A 17,285-nucleotide genomic window follows, 5' to 3' on the forward strand; every position below is an offset into this window, starting at 1 on the left:
TGTGTGTGTGTGTGTGTGTGTGTGTGTGTGTGTGTGTGTGTGTGTGTGTGTGTGTGTGTGTGTGTGTGTCAGGGGGTGCAATTTTAATTGGAGCAGTTAAATCTAGGTAAAATCTGTGCCGCATCCCATGTATTCAATGTTCCATGCTTCGAAATGGCAGCAGGGGCACTTTATTAAAGCTCATTCAAGGAGCTTTAGTTGAAGTGCCCTGCCACCATTTTGAAGTGCAGAGGTGCTGAATACACGTGATGTGAAGGCTGCTCTGACTATCCGAGCACGTGGGAGCAGTCGTCCAGCACGTGTATCGGTGCCCTCTGGAATTCCCTGTGTTCCATGCAGCCTAGCTTAGTGAATTAAGTTGTCCTGCTTTGTTTCTGCTGAACGTCTTTCTTTGCCCTCCCACTAAGCTGTACCCAACAAGGGATGGGAGAGGGATCTTTGGAGCTGCTTCTGTTCCTTTCTGCCTCCTGTTTGTTTTCCCTGTGCAGTTAGGTCCCCCTGAAAATACTGCATGGGCTACTAACATAGCCACTATTACCATCATATCCCAGGCCTTGATGGTCTCTGTGTTCACTTTCATAACTATTTGGGTAAGGAAGTGCTGTTAACCCATCCTACAGGTGAGGCACAGAAAGCTTGTGGCTTGCCTGAAATCCCTGAGGAAATCTATTCTGCAGCTGGCAGTTGAACCCAAGTGTCTTGAATGTCATTAATACCCAGCCCCATTGGACAAGTCGTCTTTCTGGCTGTGGTTGCCAGTTACTTAACAGCTTAGTTTCATTTGCCATTTGCATTTTTTTTTCATTTAGCCAAAAACGATTTGCTACTTGTAGGGCGGCCACTAATGCATCCCCAGAACACAGGACATCCCTTTGGTGGGAGGGGGACAGGGACACCAGTCCCCTTGGCTAATCAGTGGTGGGGGCCACTGGGGCCTTGGCCTATCAACAGCAAGGGGCAGGACCACTACAAAACGTCACTTCCTTCCCTCCCTGGCTGACTCTGAACCCTGCTCCTCCTGGCTGTGTACTGCTCTACCTCTAGGCACAGCCAATAGCATCATGAGGACAAATGATTAACATGTATTTCCACCAATGAACTGAAAAACAGGATATTTTGCAGTCTGTTCCTCATTAATAAACAAACAGGGAACATTGGGTTTGAAAACAGGATGGTCTGGTATAAAACAGGACCAATGGCCACCCTCACTACATGGTTTTGGTCAGCCACTAGCTAGGATCCTTTTTTTTTTGTTTTTTGTTTTGGACATGTTATATGAGTAAACCATCAAGGAAGCCTAATTTGCTGAACTGTAGACAGAGCATGCCTCGCATTATGCATGGCCTATGTTTTGGCTCTGGCTCTTGTACGTTTTCCCTGTGTAGTTTCTACTGCATTGTATTTAATGCGATCCACAAACCCACATGGGAAAATCATATTTGTAATCCTTTTGTCCCTCTTAAAAATATCTTTTTATTTATCATTTTTAACATTGCACGTTGAAAAACTCTTTGTCAGTTTGCTACTAACAGCTGGTCAGTTTTCCCTGTTTACATCGGTCTCAGCAATGAGAGAGAGAGAGAAACAAGGCGGGTGGAGGGAGGAAAGTGTGACTAGAGCAGAGGTGGGCAAAATGCGGCTCAGGGGCTGGGTACAGCTCGCCAGGCCATTTTCTCTGGTCCGCAAAGTCCCTAAAAATTTAGAAAATGTAATATTAATCTACCCTGGGCTGCCTGTCATGTGACCCTTGATGGCTTGCTGAAACTCAGTAAGCGGCCCTCTGCCCAAAATAATTGCCCGCCCCTGCTGTAGAGCCACAGTTACTGGCCAGAACGTTGAAGTCGCCCCTATAGCAGGTTTAGTGCCTGAAACTGTTTAAATGCAAAAGGTCGTGTGCCTTAAATATGAAGCATGCCAGGTACAACCAAATCTCCTCTCTACGCCCGTACTTCTGAGTGCCCCATAGAAGCTACTTACACTAGAACTTTCTCTTTGCAGATTTTAGATCTTATTTCCGTCAATTGCACCGATTACCAGGACATTAAGAGACTGGAAGCTGCCATTCTGGGACATGTGCGGAATGAAGAAATATTCCCTAACGTTATCAGAATGCTGCCCCCAGTCTACAAGGAGGTGGAAGCTGCCATTGTTGATGTTGTGCAGAGCGAGGGGACAGCAGAACATGGTAACCATGCAGGAACAGTCCCTAGCTCCGACTCCCTTCCCTCACGTGCGAGGCCATGGACCCCTCATGACTCTAGGGGCACTGTGCTACAGCCAATGCCTTGTTGTCAAATCATCCTTAGCATGGTGGTGCCTGATAAACTTGGTGCTCCTTATTCCACTTGAAATTAGTTTGCTATTGAAAGACTTAGCACAGTTGGGTGACCACACGTAGAAGCTGGGCAGCTGTGGTCTGAAGTACTTTAGGTGCAACGGGAGCAGGGAATTCAGTGATCTAGAAACAAATCCTTTACTCCTGTAGGGCTGAGCACTACCATTTAACTGCTGGCCTAGTTGCTTGCCTTCCCTTTGTGCCCATTCTCAGCATATCTGGTGAGGGAGGCTGAGATTTTGGTGCAGGGACTAGAAGCATGGCTGCTTCCTTCCCACAGTATAGCAGCACTCTCCTTACCCATGGCCATCCCAGCTATGTTCAGGTCAAGCACGGCCTGGATCAGTATAGACACAGGCATCCTGGAGCTAGTGAACTAAGAAAACTGTTAGCTTGATTTTCAGAGGGGTTCAGTGCTCCTAATTCCAATGTGAAGTCAACATGAGCTGCAGGAGCCTCACACCATTGAGAACAAAGCCATGTATAAGTATCAGAGACTGGAAAGGCAGATGGGATCTTGTGACTGATGCACAGATTCTTACTATGCCTATTTCTATTTCCCTCACAGTTCCCAGACAGGGATGTAGGCATTCAGGCTAGAAAGACCATCTTGAATGTTCCAGGCTTTGTTTCCCTATTGTAAGTTTTCTTCCCGTGCTTGATAGATCAAAGAGGAATACATTGGGTCAGATTATCAGCTCCTCCTGAACTTTTCTGGGAATAAATAGAATGGTTTTATTTTCATTGGAGTAGAAAAGATTGTTTGCCAGTGATCGTTGTCCATGCCACTGCTGAACCCTGGCTCCTGGGAATCTTGTGTTTGCAGTGCACAACCCGGTATGTAAGACTTGCTCTTGCAAATGCTTTTCATAAAAATGTGCACCTGCTTATGTGAATGTGGACTGCAGAGCTAGATTCATTATTTGAAGGTCTGTACTTCTGTAAGTGTTTAAAAGTGATGGCACATGCACCCCACCTGCTTCCACATGCCCAGTCCTACCTACCTACCAGTGTCTTGGCAAGGTAATAAGGACATGGAGCAAACCACTCTACAGTTCAGGCTTCCTAAGTTCAGTTCCCCCAAGAGTAGCTCTTGACCTGGAGCAGGTTTTGCCCAAGTGCAGAATATAATTAGTAGTGATATACGATAGCCTTTTCAAGGCTCAACAGATGACCAGCTGTTGCTTGCTGGCATTTGGGAGTTGTTTAATATGCTGTTCTAAGTTTCCATGTACCCCTTTTTTCCCCCTCAAGGCATGATGGATCTCAATCTCTTGCTCAGTGAACTTGCCCAGAGAGAGCACCTGACCGGCATTGGCAGAGAACTTCTCCAAGATGTCCTGAGGTACCTCCACCACGTTGGATTGATCATATGGTATGAGGATATCAAGCAGATGGAAAACATCGTCTTCCTCCGGCCAGCCTTTCTGATAACCATGTTCAAGGTGAGCAGTGGGGATCAATGGGACTCTCCCTCCATGCCAGGCTGTTACTCTGAGAACTGGCCTTATGTATTTTGCTGTATGCCACTGTCCATGGACAAGGTCCTTATGGAGTGAAGAAACCTTGAGGATAAACATTTAACTTTCGCGATGCACCTTGTTGGTATGTCAACGTTGTAGCCACTGCAGCTATTAAAGCACTAGCTTTAAACTAGCTAGTTTGGGTACCACCTGTAGTGTGTGGAGCTTGGTGCAGGCTGCAAAAACCCACTTCAGTATTTTCTCATCTTTTTGGATGTGTTTTCAGCCTGTGCTGAGTTCTGTAGTGCTGTGGGCTACACTGCCAAGAAGTTGAGATCTATCTTGGGTGTAAGGTGAACTCTGACCTTCGGTGACTGCAGCATAGATACGTCTCAGTTTACCTCAGAGGCTTGCCTCAGAAATCTTGCACTTACGCAGCATGTAAGCAGGCTATCTTGAAGTGCTTAAAGGACTATTTGCAAAGTGTGAGTCTCAGGTGGGAGAGGTCAGTACTATTCCCATTTTATGGATAGGAAAAGAAGAAGCAAAATGATTTTTCCAGGTATGTGCTGCACTAGTGGCACAGCCAGGAATGAAATCCCAGTCTCCTGCTCTAAGCGTTGTGAGGTGGACACCAGTCTGCTAGGAATTAGGCTGAGAGTGCCAATGTCTCTTCATACAGGTAGGAGATATGAATAGCTTTCAGCCACTACTGATCTGGCTGGACAGCCATCTCTACAGCTTCTTGGAGCCATCTGATAAATGAACCTATATGTATCATAACCTTAAATGAATTCCTAGGGCTAGGATCCCTTCTCCACTTTCTTTTAATATCATTTGTACAACCTCAGTTCAACCTTGGTCAAGCCCTTGTTTCCATCTTACTAGTGCAGGCTTGGTAGATATGGCTCTGTTTCCTGAGAGAAGCTGGGTGTTGGCTGGGATGGAGGTAGTTGTGGGGAGGAGGATGCCAGGAGGAAAGGATGGTCCAGTGTACAGGTTTCTGGTCTGAGACTTGGTGAGAGATGGATTCAAATCCTTACTTCTCCACAGACGCCTCATTTGAGCTTGAGCAAGTTACTGTCTGTTCTGTCCCTCAGGTTCCCATGTGTAGAACTGGGATGAGAGTGCTTTCACCTGCCTCGTAGGGGTGGTGGAGATTTGTTTCCAAACTTTGCCCAATTATGAATGAATCCACAGGGATGGGGTGGGGGGTGCATAGAATTATGGAAGAGGCAATTATGTGCAAGTGGCAGCCGCTGTGATGGCCCAAGCACCAAGGAATTAATTTCTTTTCCATCCAGCTCTTTGTCAGGTATCACCTTGTGCAGCAGATAGAGAGCATCTCAGTGGACACACTTGTGGGGGAACATGCAACCATCAGGGACCAATCCAACTGGGTATGGACATTCAAGTCAAAGGCTATGCTGTGCCAGCAGGCCATGCGCGCCTTAGTCAAGCACCAGCTTCCCTTGGAAGGGCTGGAGGACATCTTTGAGGAGATGATGGGGCGCAAGTCCCAGAAAGGAAAGCTGTTCAGCCTCCTGGAGCACTTTGAGATCTGCCTGGAGGTGAGGAACACCGAGAAGCTCAACCCAGCAGCCAGGGAGTTTGTGCCTGGGAAGCCATGGGAAGTGGCACAGAGCCACAGTGAGGCCTGTTACTTATTTCCCATGTATCTCAACCACAGCAAGGATGTTTCTGAGGTGTGGGGAGGAGATCATGCAGAAGATCTCCACCTACGGGCCTACTTCTCACCTGAAGTCCCAGAGAGCTTCTTCCAAAGGTAAGGAGTGGCTCTTCATGATGGACATGTGCCGTAGCCTGTCTGCCTATCCTGAAGTGCAAGTCCCTCAGGGCTATGGTCATGCCTTCTTGACTGTCTGGGAGGTACTGAATTAGCATGACTAAAAACAAAAGCCATTCACCATAACTGAAAGGAAGGTTGCTCTTGGAGTTAACACTAGACTGGCACTTGAGAGATTGGGGTTCACTTCCTAACTGTGCCACGAACTCTAGGCAACCCTAGATAAATTGTTTAGTCTCTGGGTGCCTCCGTTTTCTGTCTGTAAAATGTCTGTTGTCTATTTGGGGTTGGTTTGTAGCTGGAACTCTACCTACTGAGCATGCTGATGTCTCGGCTGTGGAGTGTAGGTGCTATTGTAACACGGGTGATCAGTAATAGGGAATGTGATCAATTCAGTAGCTAAGAGTCAGTTGCTATGATTCCTATTCATCACCATGTAGGTAAATTGTTGCTTGTTTTGGGGACCTCTTGATGGCCTTACTTTTTCCTGAATCTATGCAATGCCTTTGGCCAGCCCGTGGGTACAGGGAGTTCTGTCATGGGATCCTGGTTTTCTGGAGCACAGGTCTCCCATCTTCCTAGTTCTGCTAAGCTGGCTATTAATGCTCAGGAGAGCAAAGAAAAAAGCAACCATAGGGAAGTAGTATGGGACGAAGTGCAATAAGCACATTAAATCCTTAGAGGCAGAAGCATGGTTAAGAACCCTTCACTTCTAGCATGTTGACCCATATCTAGTCCATGTTGGTAGCAGCTATTACCTTCTTTCACATGAGTTCCCCCCTATCTTCCCCTCCCCCCAACACCTGCCCTCAGTTTACCTACATCAGAAGTTTTGACAAATTCCCAATTTGTAGATGTGCCCATCATAAATCCCACCTCCATGGCTAGTGCTTTAAGAGCAGGCACAAGTACTAGCAGATGGTCACAGAGTGCTGTGGGTTGAAGGCTGGACTCCCCTTGCAACCAAAGGAGGTGCTTCCTTCCAGTCAGGGTTTGAGACTCAGTCGGGTGACGTTGGGAGGCTTCCTTGCTACCTGATCTGTGGTTAGAGGACTTGAGTGTCCTCAGAGGCTGAGCCTACACTTAAATGTCTTTTTAAGAAAAAATGAGTGCAATAGAGGAAAGTAAGATGCAAGAAGAAACCTGAAAGATGGGAGGATACTCTGGTAAACCTACTGGTAAACTTATTGCCTTTTACAAAGAGTTGTCATTGACTGAGTGATGTCCCTCAGAGAACCTGGTTCTCACAGGAGCCATCCTTTTGGTCCTGGTGGCTGTGATTTGCACATACAGCACAGCAAAACAACAAATCCAGAAGCTTGGCCAGCTGCCTAGTGCCTGCATACAACAGAGGCTAGTGCTGACAGTTGTAGAGTCAACAATGCAGGGAAATGCTGAGCTCCTGCACCGCAGCTGAGTTTGTCCTCTGGAAGATTGCTCATCTCCAAACGTTTGTGGACAGAAAGATGCATCCCACTGTAAATGAGGCCCCTTTTGTCAGGGGTGTCTTGGAGCTGGAATCTTCCCATTGTAAGATTCAGCCATCCAGTCAGGATATGGGATGGCTTGGCATTCTGAGGGATGTCTGATGGGCTGATAAACGTTCATTTGCTCTTAGAGCATTAGAGGGCTTGCTGTTGGGGGAAGCCAGCCCCTCCTCCTCCCCCAGTCCAATAAATCGGTGGCAAAAATGATCCATTCCAAAGACTACCTGTGTGCATGACAGATTTATAGCAAACAGGCATGTGTTGTCACCCTAGCTTTCAGGTGAGCAGTGTTGCCTCAAATGCATGAGAAAAGGAGGGAGAGAGACCTTAAGCTGCATGTGTGAATTTATAGTAGTAATATTGGGGTTTGTCCCTGAGATGGTTGGCTGCTTAATTTGTACTAAGCACCTATGCTGGTCAATGCAGGGGGACAGCTCTTGGCTTCAGAAAGAGACTTATTATTGCTGGCTCTTCGTGGAAAGAGAATAAAATGACAGACAAATACACCAACTGTGTCCATAACCCATGCTAGGTCAGCCCTACATGAGTTTGCTACAGTTGTTGGCCATGGGACTCTGCCCTTGAGCTTACTCAATACGAGCTTATACTTTTAATATGAAAGACCCTTAATTTTTTCCCCTGTGCTTTTGTCTTAAGCAGGATTGGTGATTGTAGAATTTAAAATGGCTTCACGATACCAGAAATGAGGGAAGGGCAGTATGTGGCAGGGTCACCATCTACAGGATAATGTCTCTTCATTTCCACTGCAGACTCATGGTGAAAGCTTGCTCTTTCTATTCCACCCACTGGGTTGCAAAGACGATGTGCCTGCTTGTGTGCAGTGGCAAGCCTTTGTTGATCAAAGAGAACAACCAGAAGGGCTACAGCTATATTGAACTCCGCTGCAGAAAGCCGGCAGAAAGGATAGGTAAGACTTGAAGCCTCATTAATGACTTCTCTATTGAGCATGTTTCCTGGAAAGGAGAGAGGAGTTTCCATCTGCTGCTGATCAACTTAGGAAACCAGTCAGTGTGTTTGGATGCGTGAGGATTTCAGTGCATGAGCAGTACATCTGTAGCACAACCCCTATTTCCTGTCCCTAGAGTTAACCGAGGATGGGTGGTGCTACACATACTGAAGACCCTATGGAGGTCCCCACAACACAGGGAATAGTCTGCTTCCCCCAAGGCTGGTTTGGGCTGTTGAAGCAACTCTGTAATCTGGGGGGAAATCTAATTAATCAGGCTTTCAGCTGAAAGGTTCATGCTCAATAGATCTTGATGAAATTGGGGTCCCAACAGATTTTTTTTTAATGAAAAAACTCTGTGGACTCAGACAGAGTCCATCATAGAACTGGCTAAGATTGGTCAAAGTTTCAGTGAGAAAATGTTTTAGCTACTCTCAACAAGCCTGGCATAGAGACACTATAAAGTACTGTAGAATATATCCACACGCTATCCCCAGCACTGACATGTGCACAGACATCTGCTTGCATGCACCTAACTTGGAAAGTGCCTTGGAGTGGTAGTGAAGCCAATTCTGAAGCACCCCATGGTGGCTCACAAGCTTTGTGTCTGCCATACAAGACTGCTTCTGGTGGGGAGAGGGAGGAACAGCTCCTGGAAGGGAGTGGGTAGGCAGTGTGTGCTTGAGAGCAGCTTTCTTTGAAGAGCGGTGTAGACCTACCCTTAGTCCACAGCTGAGGCTCTTAGGTTCATCCACGCTACAAGTAGTAACAAATAAGGAAGAGGCACAATGTAGACTTTGAAAACTTTTTGCTTTACCCAATTCATTTCTTGTTTCTCAAAGAAGTTGGGCCTAAACCCAGCTGGCATAACTGTTTGCCTATAATCCTGCATGATCAAGCTGCAGTCAAGTTATTCCTATTCTTGGTCTTGGTCAGCTCCAGCTGGGTTACTGTGATGGTCACCAGCAGCTGGTTCTTCCCTCTTTGTTCATCCCCAAAGAATTCCAGATTACATGGGACTTAGTCATGGCGATCATCTCCATCATCCGGAAGCTCTCAGATGAGTGGCCTGGACTCCATATATGCTTGAAAACACCTTGTCGCACTGCTGTGTGTCCTGCAGAGTTTGTTTGGCCGGACCTGGATGGCAAGTCCACGGTGTACGTACACTCTGTAACTTGATAAGTTTTGGTAACCCTGTCTTCCTTACAAAGTGGATGTGGGGGTCCAAGAGCATGGCAAAAGGCAATGGTTTGTTTTTTTAAAAACAGCAAATGAAACTGGTTATAAATATTGTTTGTTGATGATATGCATTCTCACCTGAGTATCCCAAGACAAGTTAAAAAGGTGAAAGTCCTTGCTCCATTTTGAGGCAGATCATAGCCAACTTCACAGGTGAAGGATGTTGGCCTTCACCTGTCTCAGATCATGTTGCCCAGGTTTTGATGCCTAACATTAGATGTTAGCCTTCCCTTTCTAGAAACTCCTCAAGCCCCTCTATAGGCTTATTGGCTTCGCTGGGGAGCTCTGAGTACTTCTGAAAAGCTACACATTTTGCTTAGGTACCCAGCTATGGCTCATGGTTGGGATTTGTGAAAATCAGGGGTGACTTTGCTGGGAGTAGAAGGCAGCCCTTTGAAAAACAGCACCTTAAATATGGGTCTGTAAATGGCTTCTTTAGGTGGCTTTGGTACATTCCCTCTTCTGTACTACCACCAGCTCATCTTTTGATACCATAAGAGGGAACATGCAGAGACTCATGTCAAACACTTGGTTTACAGGTATGCAACCTTTGTGTTAAGTGACTTGGCAGAGGTCATTCAAGAGGTCCATGGCAGGGCTGGGAATGAATCCTGGGGCTTTCTGTTAGATGCCCTAGTGCCAGCACATTGGTAATGTTTGCTCGTATAGGTTTTTTCTGTAATACTTCAGAAAGCACGATCTAGCAAAAAAACTTTGAATCCACAGTGAGTAGACTTTTCAAGGCTGGAAAGGTGTGTTGTGAGGTTTTGTCTACTGTAGTCTTTTATCTCTCTTCAAAGGACCAAGGAGGACATTAAAACTTGTGGAACTTGTAGCCATCAGTTTCGGACAGAGCTGCTTTTACCCAAAGGTAAGATGCCAGCTGGCTGCAGCATCCTGCCAGAAAAGGAGAGAGAATGAATATATGAATGACTTCCTGCATGCCCCTGGGCACATCGTTCACTCATCTCAGTGCTGCATTGCCTCATCTGTTCATCAGGGATGCTAAGGCAAAGATAGATCCAGTTGGGGTTTGAGATTTTTGGGGACAGAGACCGCCACACTGCTGATCTCAGCTGGGAGCAAATAATGCTTAGAAGCATATCCGAACTAGGACATCAGAGCTGGGACATCTGAATTCTTACCCACTTCTGTCCCAATTCACATTAATCTCACCTGGTACAGATAGGCATGCATGCGAAGGCAGAAAGGGGTGGGTGATGCAGTGCCCTCTAGCTCATACCTAATAAAGAGGTTCCTTGTTTCAAGTGTTTGTTTCTAACAAAGCACATTTTCCTAAGAATCTTTGGCAGCCATTCTCTGTTTTTAGATATCAACAGTGGGCCCCCCTTGGCTTAACTGTGTCCCTGCTTAATCACTAATATGCTTTGGGGACAGGTGCACAGCTGGGGTCAACAGTCATTGGTCCATCCAGGTGAAGGGAGTGCTGACAACTCATGCCAGTTGCCATTCTGCCCCCATCCTGAGTGGCTTAGTATATTGGCCAAGTACATCCCTCCCCCACTTTATACTGGCAGTGGGTGAAGGATGTATGTAGGAAAATAGATTCCTCTGTGGCAGAGTAACCATGGGGGTCTTTCAGCCTATACTGCTGGGGTAGACTGATACCTCTCTGTCTTTCCTTTCAGTTTTGAGTGATGTGGAAGCTCCCGCGGCTCAGCCTGCTGCCCACTACTATGTCACAAGCTATGGAACGACAACCTTTGGCCCCAGCAATGTCCACGTCAGTCGCCAGGTAATGTGGCTGCAGTTTGGCCCTGCTCCCTGGGTTTTGGCTTCCATTGTTTTTGTGCTGCGGGTAGCTACTTAATGCAACCTGATACAGCTTCTGGTGTATCCCCTGTGAAATGGATGATGATCTGGTAGTTAAGGTCCTGGTCTAGGACTTGGATTCCTCGCATGACCTGAGACAAGTTACTGAGACCTATATCACTTGAGGTGTTCAGATTCTTTATTGGGAGTTGGGCCTGTAATGGTCTTTACAAGACTTCAGCCTTGGTCTCTGCTGAGTTCTCCGTCTGGAATATGGAGAGAATAGCACTTCTCTGCCTTCCAGGAACACTGAACTGGGTTAACACTTGTGATGCACTTGGATGACAAAGGATAGGCTAAGTCTTCCCATTGATTTTAATGGGAGTTAGGTCAGGTCATTAAATAGAAAAGTCCCTTTCTGCCGGGCCTCCCTTTCCCTGCCTAAGTTCTGTAAAATGCACATTGTAGCCTGCTGGTCAAACACTCCAATGCATGTTTTAAGCCTTGTGTGGACTGTTAAATTGGCCTAGCTTGGCCTGCATAGTACAGGCTGAAGAATTTAATTTGGGATGCCAGCTGTCAATCATCTCTGTGGCCTCTCTATTTATATAATCCTTCTTAATTTAAAGAATATACTCTGGCAGTCTTCTATATACGTTTCTCACTGCTATTCCTAGATGCAAGCATCTTGATTAGGCTGAAAAAATTAAGGTGAGAGTTGAGCACCTAAATTCTCTAGTGTGTTATGAAAATCTCACTCTTCATGTATCTAAAAAAGCCTTGAAGCCTGGGCTTTTTTAGATGCTTTTAAAAATAATGGTAGACTCATAAGTTTGTGCCCTTGGAAGCCAGTTGTCACAAACCCTCTCAGGAAGTCATCATCCCCCATGGGGCACCACTGGTGTGTGTGATGTGTTACTGGGGAATCATGCTCCAAGAACTTACTGCTGCACATAGATGCCTGTGACTTGGGTCTTGTCTACGTCACAGAGTAGCTGGCATAGCTATGTTGTGGGGTGTGAAAGGATCATGCCCTGGAGTTGATGCATCTAAGCCAGCAAAGCTCCTGATTATGGACACAGCTCTGACAGGAACCTGGTTCTTTCTCTTGGGGGAAACTGGCGTGGCAACACCAGCTGAAAAATGCCTTGCATTGGTAGATCTGCATCAACGTGAGGGAGCGTGCCTGCCATAATATAAACATTTCCTCTGGTGGTGCTTGGAAATTGCTAAACCCTGGAGCAACAGTGTTCTACAAATGGTATTTTGGATGGCTGTGCTCCCATGCCCCTGCAGTAACCACCCTGCAGCACCTTTCTCCACCCTTGCTGTGGGGCTGGTGGTCTGACAACTTGGTGGCTCTTACTGCTCCAGAGCCCCACCCCACAGCTCACCTACCAGACCCAAATAGCCCTCAACTTTTGGGGCTTGTTAAGATTCAGGTCAGTGCTCTTCTGCTTATCTGCTTTCTTAGCCACTGAAGAAGCAAGTGCAGTTACTTACTCTTTTTTTCTTATTTCAGAACATCTTAGATGAATAATTGGGCCAACCAAGGAAAGGCTGCATGGGAAGAAGACTGCCCTATAGTTAAAGCCCTTGGTTCATTTGGGACCATGTCTCATGCACCTTGTTCTGCAAGATGTCTGCCTGTTTGCAGTGTATGTTAAAGCTGAATTTGCAATAAACACTTTCCACCCATAGCAGGATTGAAGACATGTCCGTTTATTTACACAAACACGTGGGGAAAAATACACGTTTAGTTATGCTGTAAACATGGCAGAAAAAGCAGATGATGTACAGGAGAGGTTTGCTCTAGGAAGAATAGATACAAGGTGGGGGGAAAAAACCCGCAGGTATAAATTAAAACTATGTACAAAACTAGCACACCAAGTGTGCTATTGCAATGATTCTCCCTCATTAGACATCATCAACAGGCTGTCAAATGTGTGATGCCTTCAGCATTGTACAATGGATCCAAAGCCCAGAGAGTCCCTTGAAATGGTTCATGCTGGACTTTGGATCGAGGTCATGTTTTTTCAATTGATTCCTGATGTTCACTATTGTCCCCCTCATAGAGAGCCATGAGTTCCAGGTCTGCCAACTTGATGCTGGTCTTTTTTAATCTTGAGACCCAATTCTGATGTCAGTTAGCAGCTGAGACTACTTGGACTCATGCAGAATCTGGACTAGGCCTTTGGTGACTATTAGCCACTTCGTGATTAACATCATCAAAGGCCACTTTCATAGATAGTATATAAGCCTCCCTTGATCTCAGTGGGGCTATGTCATTTGGAACCAGTTGAAGAAGGCCCTTTATTCAAGTGTATGGGAGAAAACAATAACTAAAACAAATTTATAAAAGTACAGTACTAAAATTTGTATTTATAATAAAATATTGATTTGGCACCTCGTGGTGTAGTGCAGATGCTGAGCCATGGGGTCCTATGGTCTTCCCACAAAAAAGCGCTTGTGCTTTTAGTGTCCTTGTATTTTCTACAGTCCCTGGCCCAGATCTTAACAGAAGGATAATAGAGGTATAACTTGTACTCCAAATTGGGTAGAAAAAAGAAATTCCACCTGTTTAGGATATTGAAGGTGCTCAAGTAATTTAGGTGCTTTCTAACTAGATAGCTTATAAAGTGAATTTAGCTAAATAGACCCTGCTGCTTCACATTAAACCATGCTAGCATTTCATGCTGACCGCTAACAACCTATCCCCCCTGCAGTCTCCGCTGCAGAGTGCATGTCCCTATAGATGATTGTCAACAACTATGTAGTTGCACTGAGATTTGACAATCCCACAGCCCCTCTCTGTGCAAAAAATGGCTTTCTAAACCATGCTGGCAATAGGGAGACTGTTTTACAGTCCATCTCTGCAAATAAGGACAACATTGCTTTGCACCATAGTAGGAATTCTGCACCAGAGTAGAAGAGCTCCTCATGCTGGACTGATGCAAACGTGGCTGTGCAATGTGGCCTGTATGGACAGGTTAATGCTAATATGCATGGAGTTGAGGTAGGATCTGCAATATAGCTAGGGCCTTTTGTTCAGATAGAAAAAACTGCTATTGGAACAGGGACACCAGTGACTGTGGGGTCTAGACTTGCTTATGTTTGTTACCTACAGCCACTGCAACCTCCCAAGCCAAATTCAGAGGTCCTGGAATGTCATTGGCTGTCTCTCTTGCTAAATCTCACTAGATTATTAATAGAGTTACAACCCACTGGGGTGAAAACTGCCTGCAGTTTAGAGTAAGCAGTCATCTCCCAATGAAAGCAATGGCTGGGCTGCAAGGACTGGAAGGACCACATGGCTGTATCATGTCATGAAATTAGACATAATCAAAAACCCCCGAAATGATCCATTAAACATTTGAGTTGTGAATACCCGCTCCTAGAAGACTCCTCAGCCCAGAGACACAAGAGCTGCTGTTTTTCCAGAAGAATTGATACATGTGGCCAATAAGGTAAGAAGCTGCTGTCAACCTTGCCCAGCTCACCTGATCCTCTCCAGCTTTCTCCCGTAGCTGCCCCTTTCCATTTCCCCTCCTACTTTTCAGGCAGACAGCCCAATTTCCAAGGTACTTTGCAAGCTTTAGGGCTAATTGCTTTTCCATTTGTCATGGACTCTAAACAGATCAAATTCTCCCTCCACCCCAGGAGCTTTTTTATATTCTTAACTGGAACAAGATGGGTAATAATAGCAGCAATTGGTGTAGAAATGGGATCCATTCCTGGCCAGCTGGAAAAGAGTAGCTCTGGTGTCCCAGTCAGACAAGAGGAAGGCTGAGGCCAATAGCTCAGTGGCTGAGCTGAGACCTCTAGCCCATTAAGGAATGTACAGGAATGTAAAGGAAGGGACAGCACAGCTCTCAACCCAGAGGCCTCTGATCCTGCAGAGACGGGTCCCTTAATTCAACCACTGAACAGAAACCCAGAAGCTATTCCTGCTGCCAGCCTGTTGTCTGCAAGGGCAAGGTTTGCCAGTTGTTTTGTGTGCCAGCTTGAACCCTCAAAAAGGCCTGGCTTTAAAGAGACAGATATGCAACCTTTCTGGAAAATTAGTTTCCTCCAACAGAGGCCCAAGCTGGCCCCCTCCTTCCCAGAAGGATCCCTCAAGAAAGCCCTGTATACCTTGTAGTGCAATGCAAAGGCCTGTGTTAACAAAAGGAAGTGAAACAAAACCAAGATTTACTTGTACAACCTAAACAGTAAAGAGAACTTAAAAAGCTACATGGAGGCCTGTTTTATAAAAAAAAAAAAAATATATATATATATACACACACACTCTTCATTCTTGACATACTGCCAAAATGGGCAGCTGAAATCTTGACCTTATAGCCATAGATAGCAACCCCCACCCTCCCTCCCTTCAATTAAAAACAATAAGGTCAAGATTTCATTCACTTTTTCAAGGTCTCTTGGTATGTAGTTTTGGGAAGACCTGCTTCCCCCCATTTCCAACCCCTCCCTTTTAAAATACATTTGGATCACGAAAGGATGTGATTTTTCTAAAGGCTGGGCTAGAAAAATGAACAAATATGAGACTGACTCTCTTCTATTAAAAGACAGCTGAAGTGATCAGGCTCCTTTAATGAGAAAAGAGGAAGCAAGACCTTAGCGAGCAATTGTGTGTCATAGTTACATATGCATGACTGTTCTGCAGTGACTCAGCCCACTGATCTCAACTGCATCATTAATTTATTACAGGACCTCACCTCATCTAGCCCACGTTTCCAGATGGGATCCTAAAGCCACACACTAATAGCAGGGTGGTGGGGCAGAGTACTTTCAAATGTAGCCCAGTCATGCAGAGACCCGGGCATGGAATGAGAGCAGCTGTTACTCTCCCTGCAGAAGGCGCTTTAGGAGGAGAGGGGGCTTACTCGATTTGCATGCTGAATTGCTCGAGGAAGTCATGCAGGCTGTTGAAAGAGGTGGACATTTGCAGGCTCAGGTTCCCACTGTTCAGGGATGAAGTGCCTTCTCTCAGCACCATCTCATGGAGATTCTCGCAGAACTTAGGCACCAGCTGCAAAGAGACCCAACCCCCGACCCAAGATATGAACACTGATGTCAAACTCTCGGGTGGTGAGGAACACAGTGCTCGCAGTTTACTCATTTTCTCTCTTGGATGAACTACTCAAGTATTCCCTTGAGCCTCCTTCTGTTCCCATGCACCGAAGAGTGACAGATGTGTTCACGCTGTAACTCCCAGAGAGAAGGAAGCAAGACTTGGGAGAACGCAAGTGGGACAGGTCTTTCACCATGCATTTGAGGACGACCCTCTCCAGGCTGGACTCAGCTTTGCACAGGTTGTCCTTAAATGCACCCTGGCTGCAAGAGCCCCTGTCCACTATGGGGCTTTTTGAGGGTATCTAATAGCTATGGCAAAGCCATACCCCACCTCTGCCTGACTGACTCCTCTGTCCTTTTATTTTATACCAGTACCCAGCACCCCTTTGGGGACAGGCACAAGAAGTGGGGACCCACCCACCAGCTACTGCTGTTCCCACCAGAGCCTGGCACTCTGTGCAGCTGCTCCCACAATCCCCAGCTAGAGTGAGGCAGAAGCAGCCCTGGCTTCCTCCCATTTCCATCACCTAATCCCTGCCTGGTTCTGCTGGGTATCTCCTGCTGGCCCAGGGGCTTCAGATGCAGGGAATGGTTTCATGGGGTGTCAGACTTGGCCAGGGACAGCAGTGGCAGCAGGCGGGTCCTCCCTTCATGCCCCTTTTTCTTGCCCATCTCCCCAAATGAGCATGAAGCTAACTAGGAGGGGTGATACTCTCCGCTCTGGTTATCCTGGACTCCCAATTATTTGGCCAGACCTTTACTAGCTGCGCAGAGCTATGGCCTTTTTGCACACAACCAAGGGACGGCCTCTTGGCCAAAGCAGACAAACACTGAACTCACGTCTGACCTTTAGTGAACGAGCGCTGGGCAGGGAGATATCCCACCCAGCATCAGCCATGTTTGGCAGCTAGCGAGTGCTCCTGCCCAGAGAGAGCTTCTATATCCCACCCTCCACCAATCCTTCTCTGCTTACCTTCACCAGGATCAACTTGCTTTCCTTGGCCCTGGTCCCTGAAAAGCACTGCCCAAAACAAAGGTAAATGGTGAAGTCAGGAGAACACTCCCTGCGGTGCTGACGAAAGTCCTTCAGCTCTGCAAGAGAGAAGATGGAGGGGGGGAGGGGGTTGTTAGTGAG

General features: G+C 46.4%; 2 protein-coding genes across 2 annotated transcripts in view; one reads left to right on the forward strand and one right to left on the reverse strand.

The window, feature by feature from the left end:
- LOC109318205 (malignant fibrous histiocytoma-amplified sequence 1 homolog) overlaps positions 1-12,774 on the forward strand; it is a 17,563-nt gene extending 4,789 nt beyond the window's left edge. Inside the window, exons 5-12 of the mRNA XM_019547303.1 lie at positions 1,999-2,185; positions 3,590-3,780; positions 5,103-5,584; positions 7,863-8,020; positions 9,060-9,219; positions 10,102-10,172; positions 10,951-11,057; positions 12,597-12,774. Coding sequence (XP_019402848.1) covers positions 1,999-2,185; positions 3,590-3,780; positions 5,103-5,584; positions 7,863-8,020; positions 9,060-9,219; positions 10,102-10,172; positions 10,951-11,057; positions 12,597-12,614 — 1,374 coding nt within the window. The 3' untranslated portion in view covers positions 12,615-12,774. The remainder of the gene's footprint in view (positions 1-1,998; positions 2,186-3,589; positions 3,781-5,102; positions 5,585-7,862; positions 8,021-9,059; positions 9,220-10,101; positions 10,173-10,950; positions 11,058-12,596) is intronic.
- Positions 10,110-17,285, reverse strand: part of IRF7 (interferon regulatory factor 7) — a 25,282-nt gene continuing 18,106 nt past the window's right edge. The window contains exons 11-13 of the mRNA XM_019547304.1: positions 17,124-17,242; positions 15,961-16,106; positions 10,110-10,198 (exon numbers count right to left, since the gene is read on the reverse strand). Of these exons, the coding sequence (XP_019402849.1) occupies positions 10,141-10,198; positions 15,961-16,106; positions 17,124-17,242 (323 nt within the window). The 3' untranslated portion in view covers positions 10,110-10,140. The remainder of the gene's footprint in view (positions 10,199-15,960; positions 16,107-17,123; positions 17,243-17,285) is intronic.

Source organism: Crocodylus porosus, unplaced genomic scaffold, assembly GCF_001723895.1.
Source record: "Crocodylus porosus isolate Cpor-Errol unplaced genomic scaffold, CroPor_comp1, whole genome shotgun sequence".
Lineage (NCBI taxonomy): Eukaryota > Metazoa > Chordata > Crocodylia > Crocodylidae > Crocodylus > Crocodylus porosus.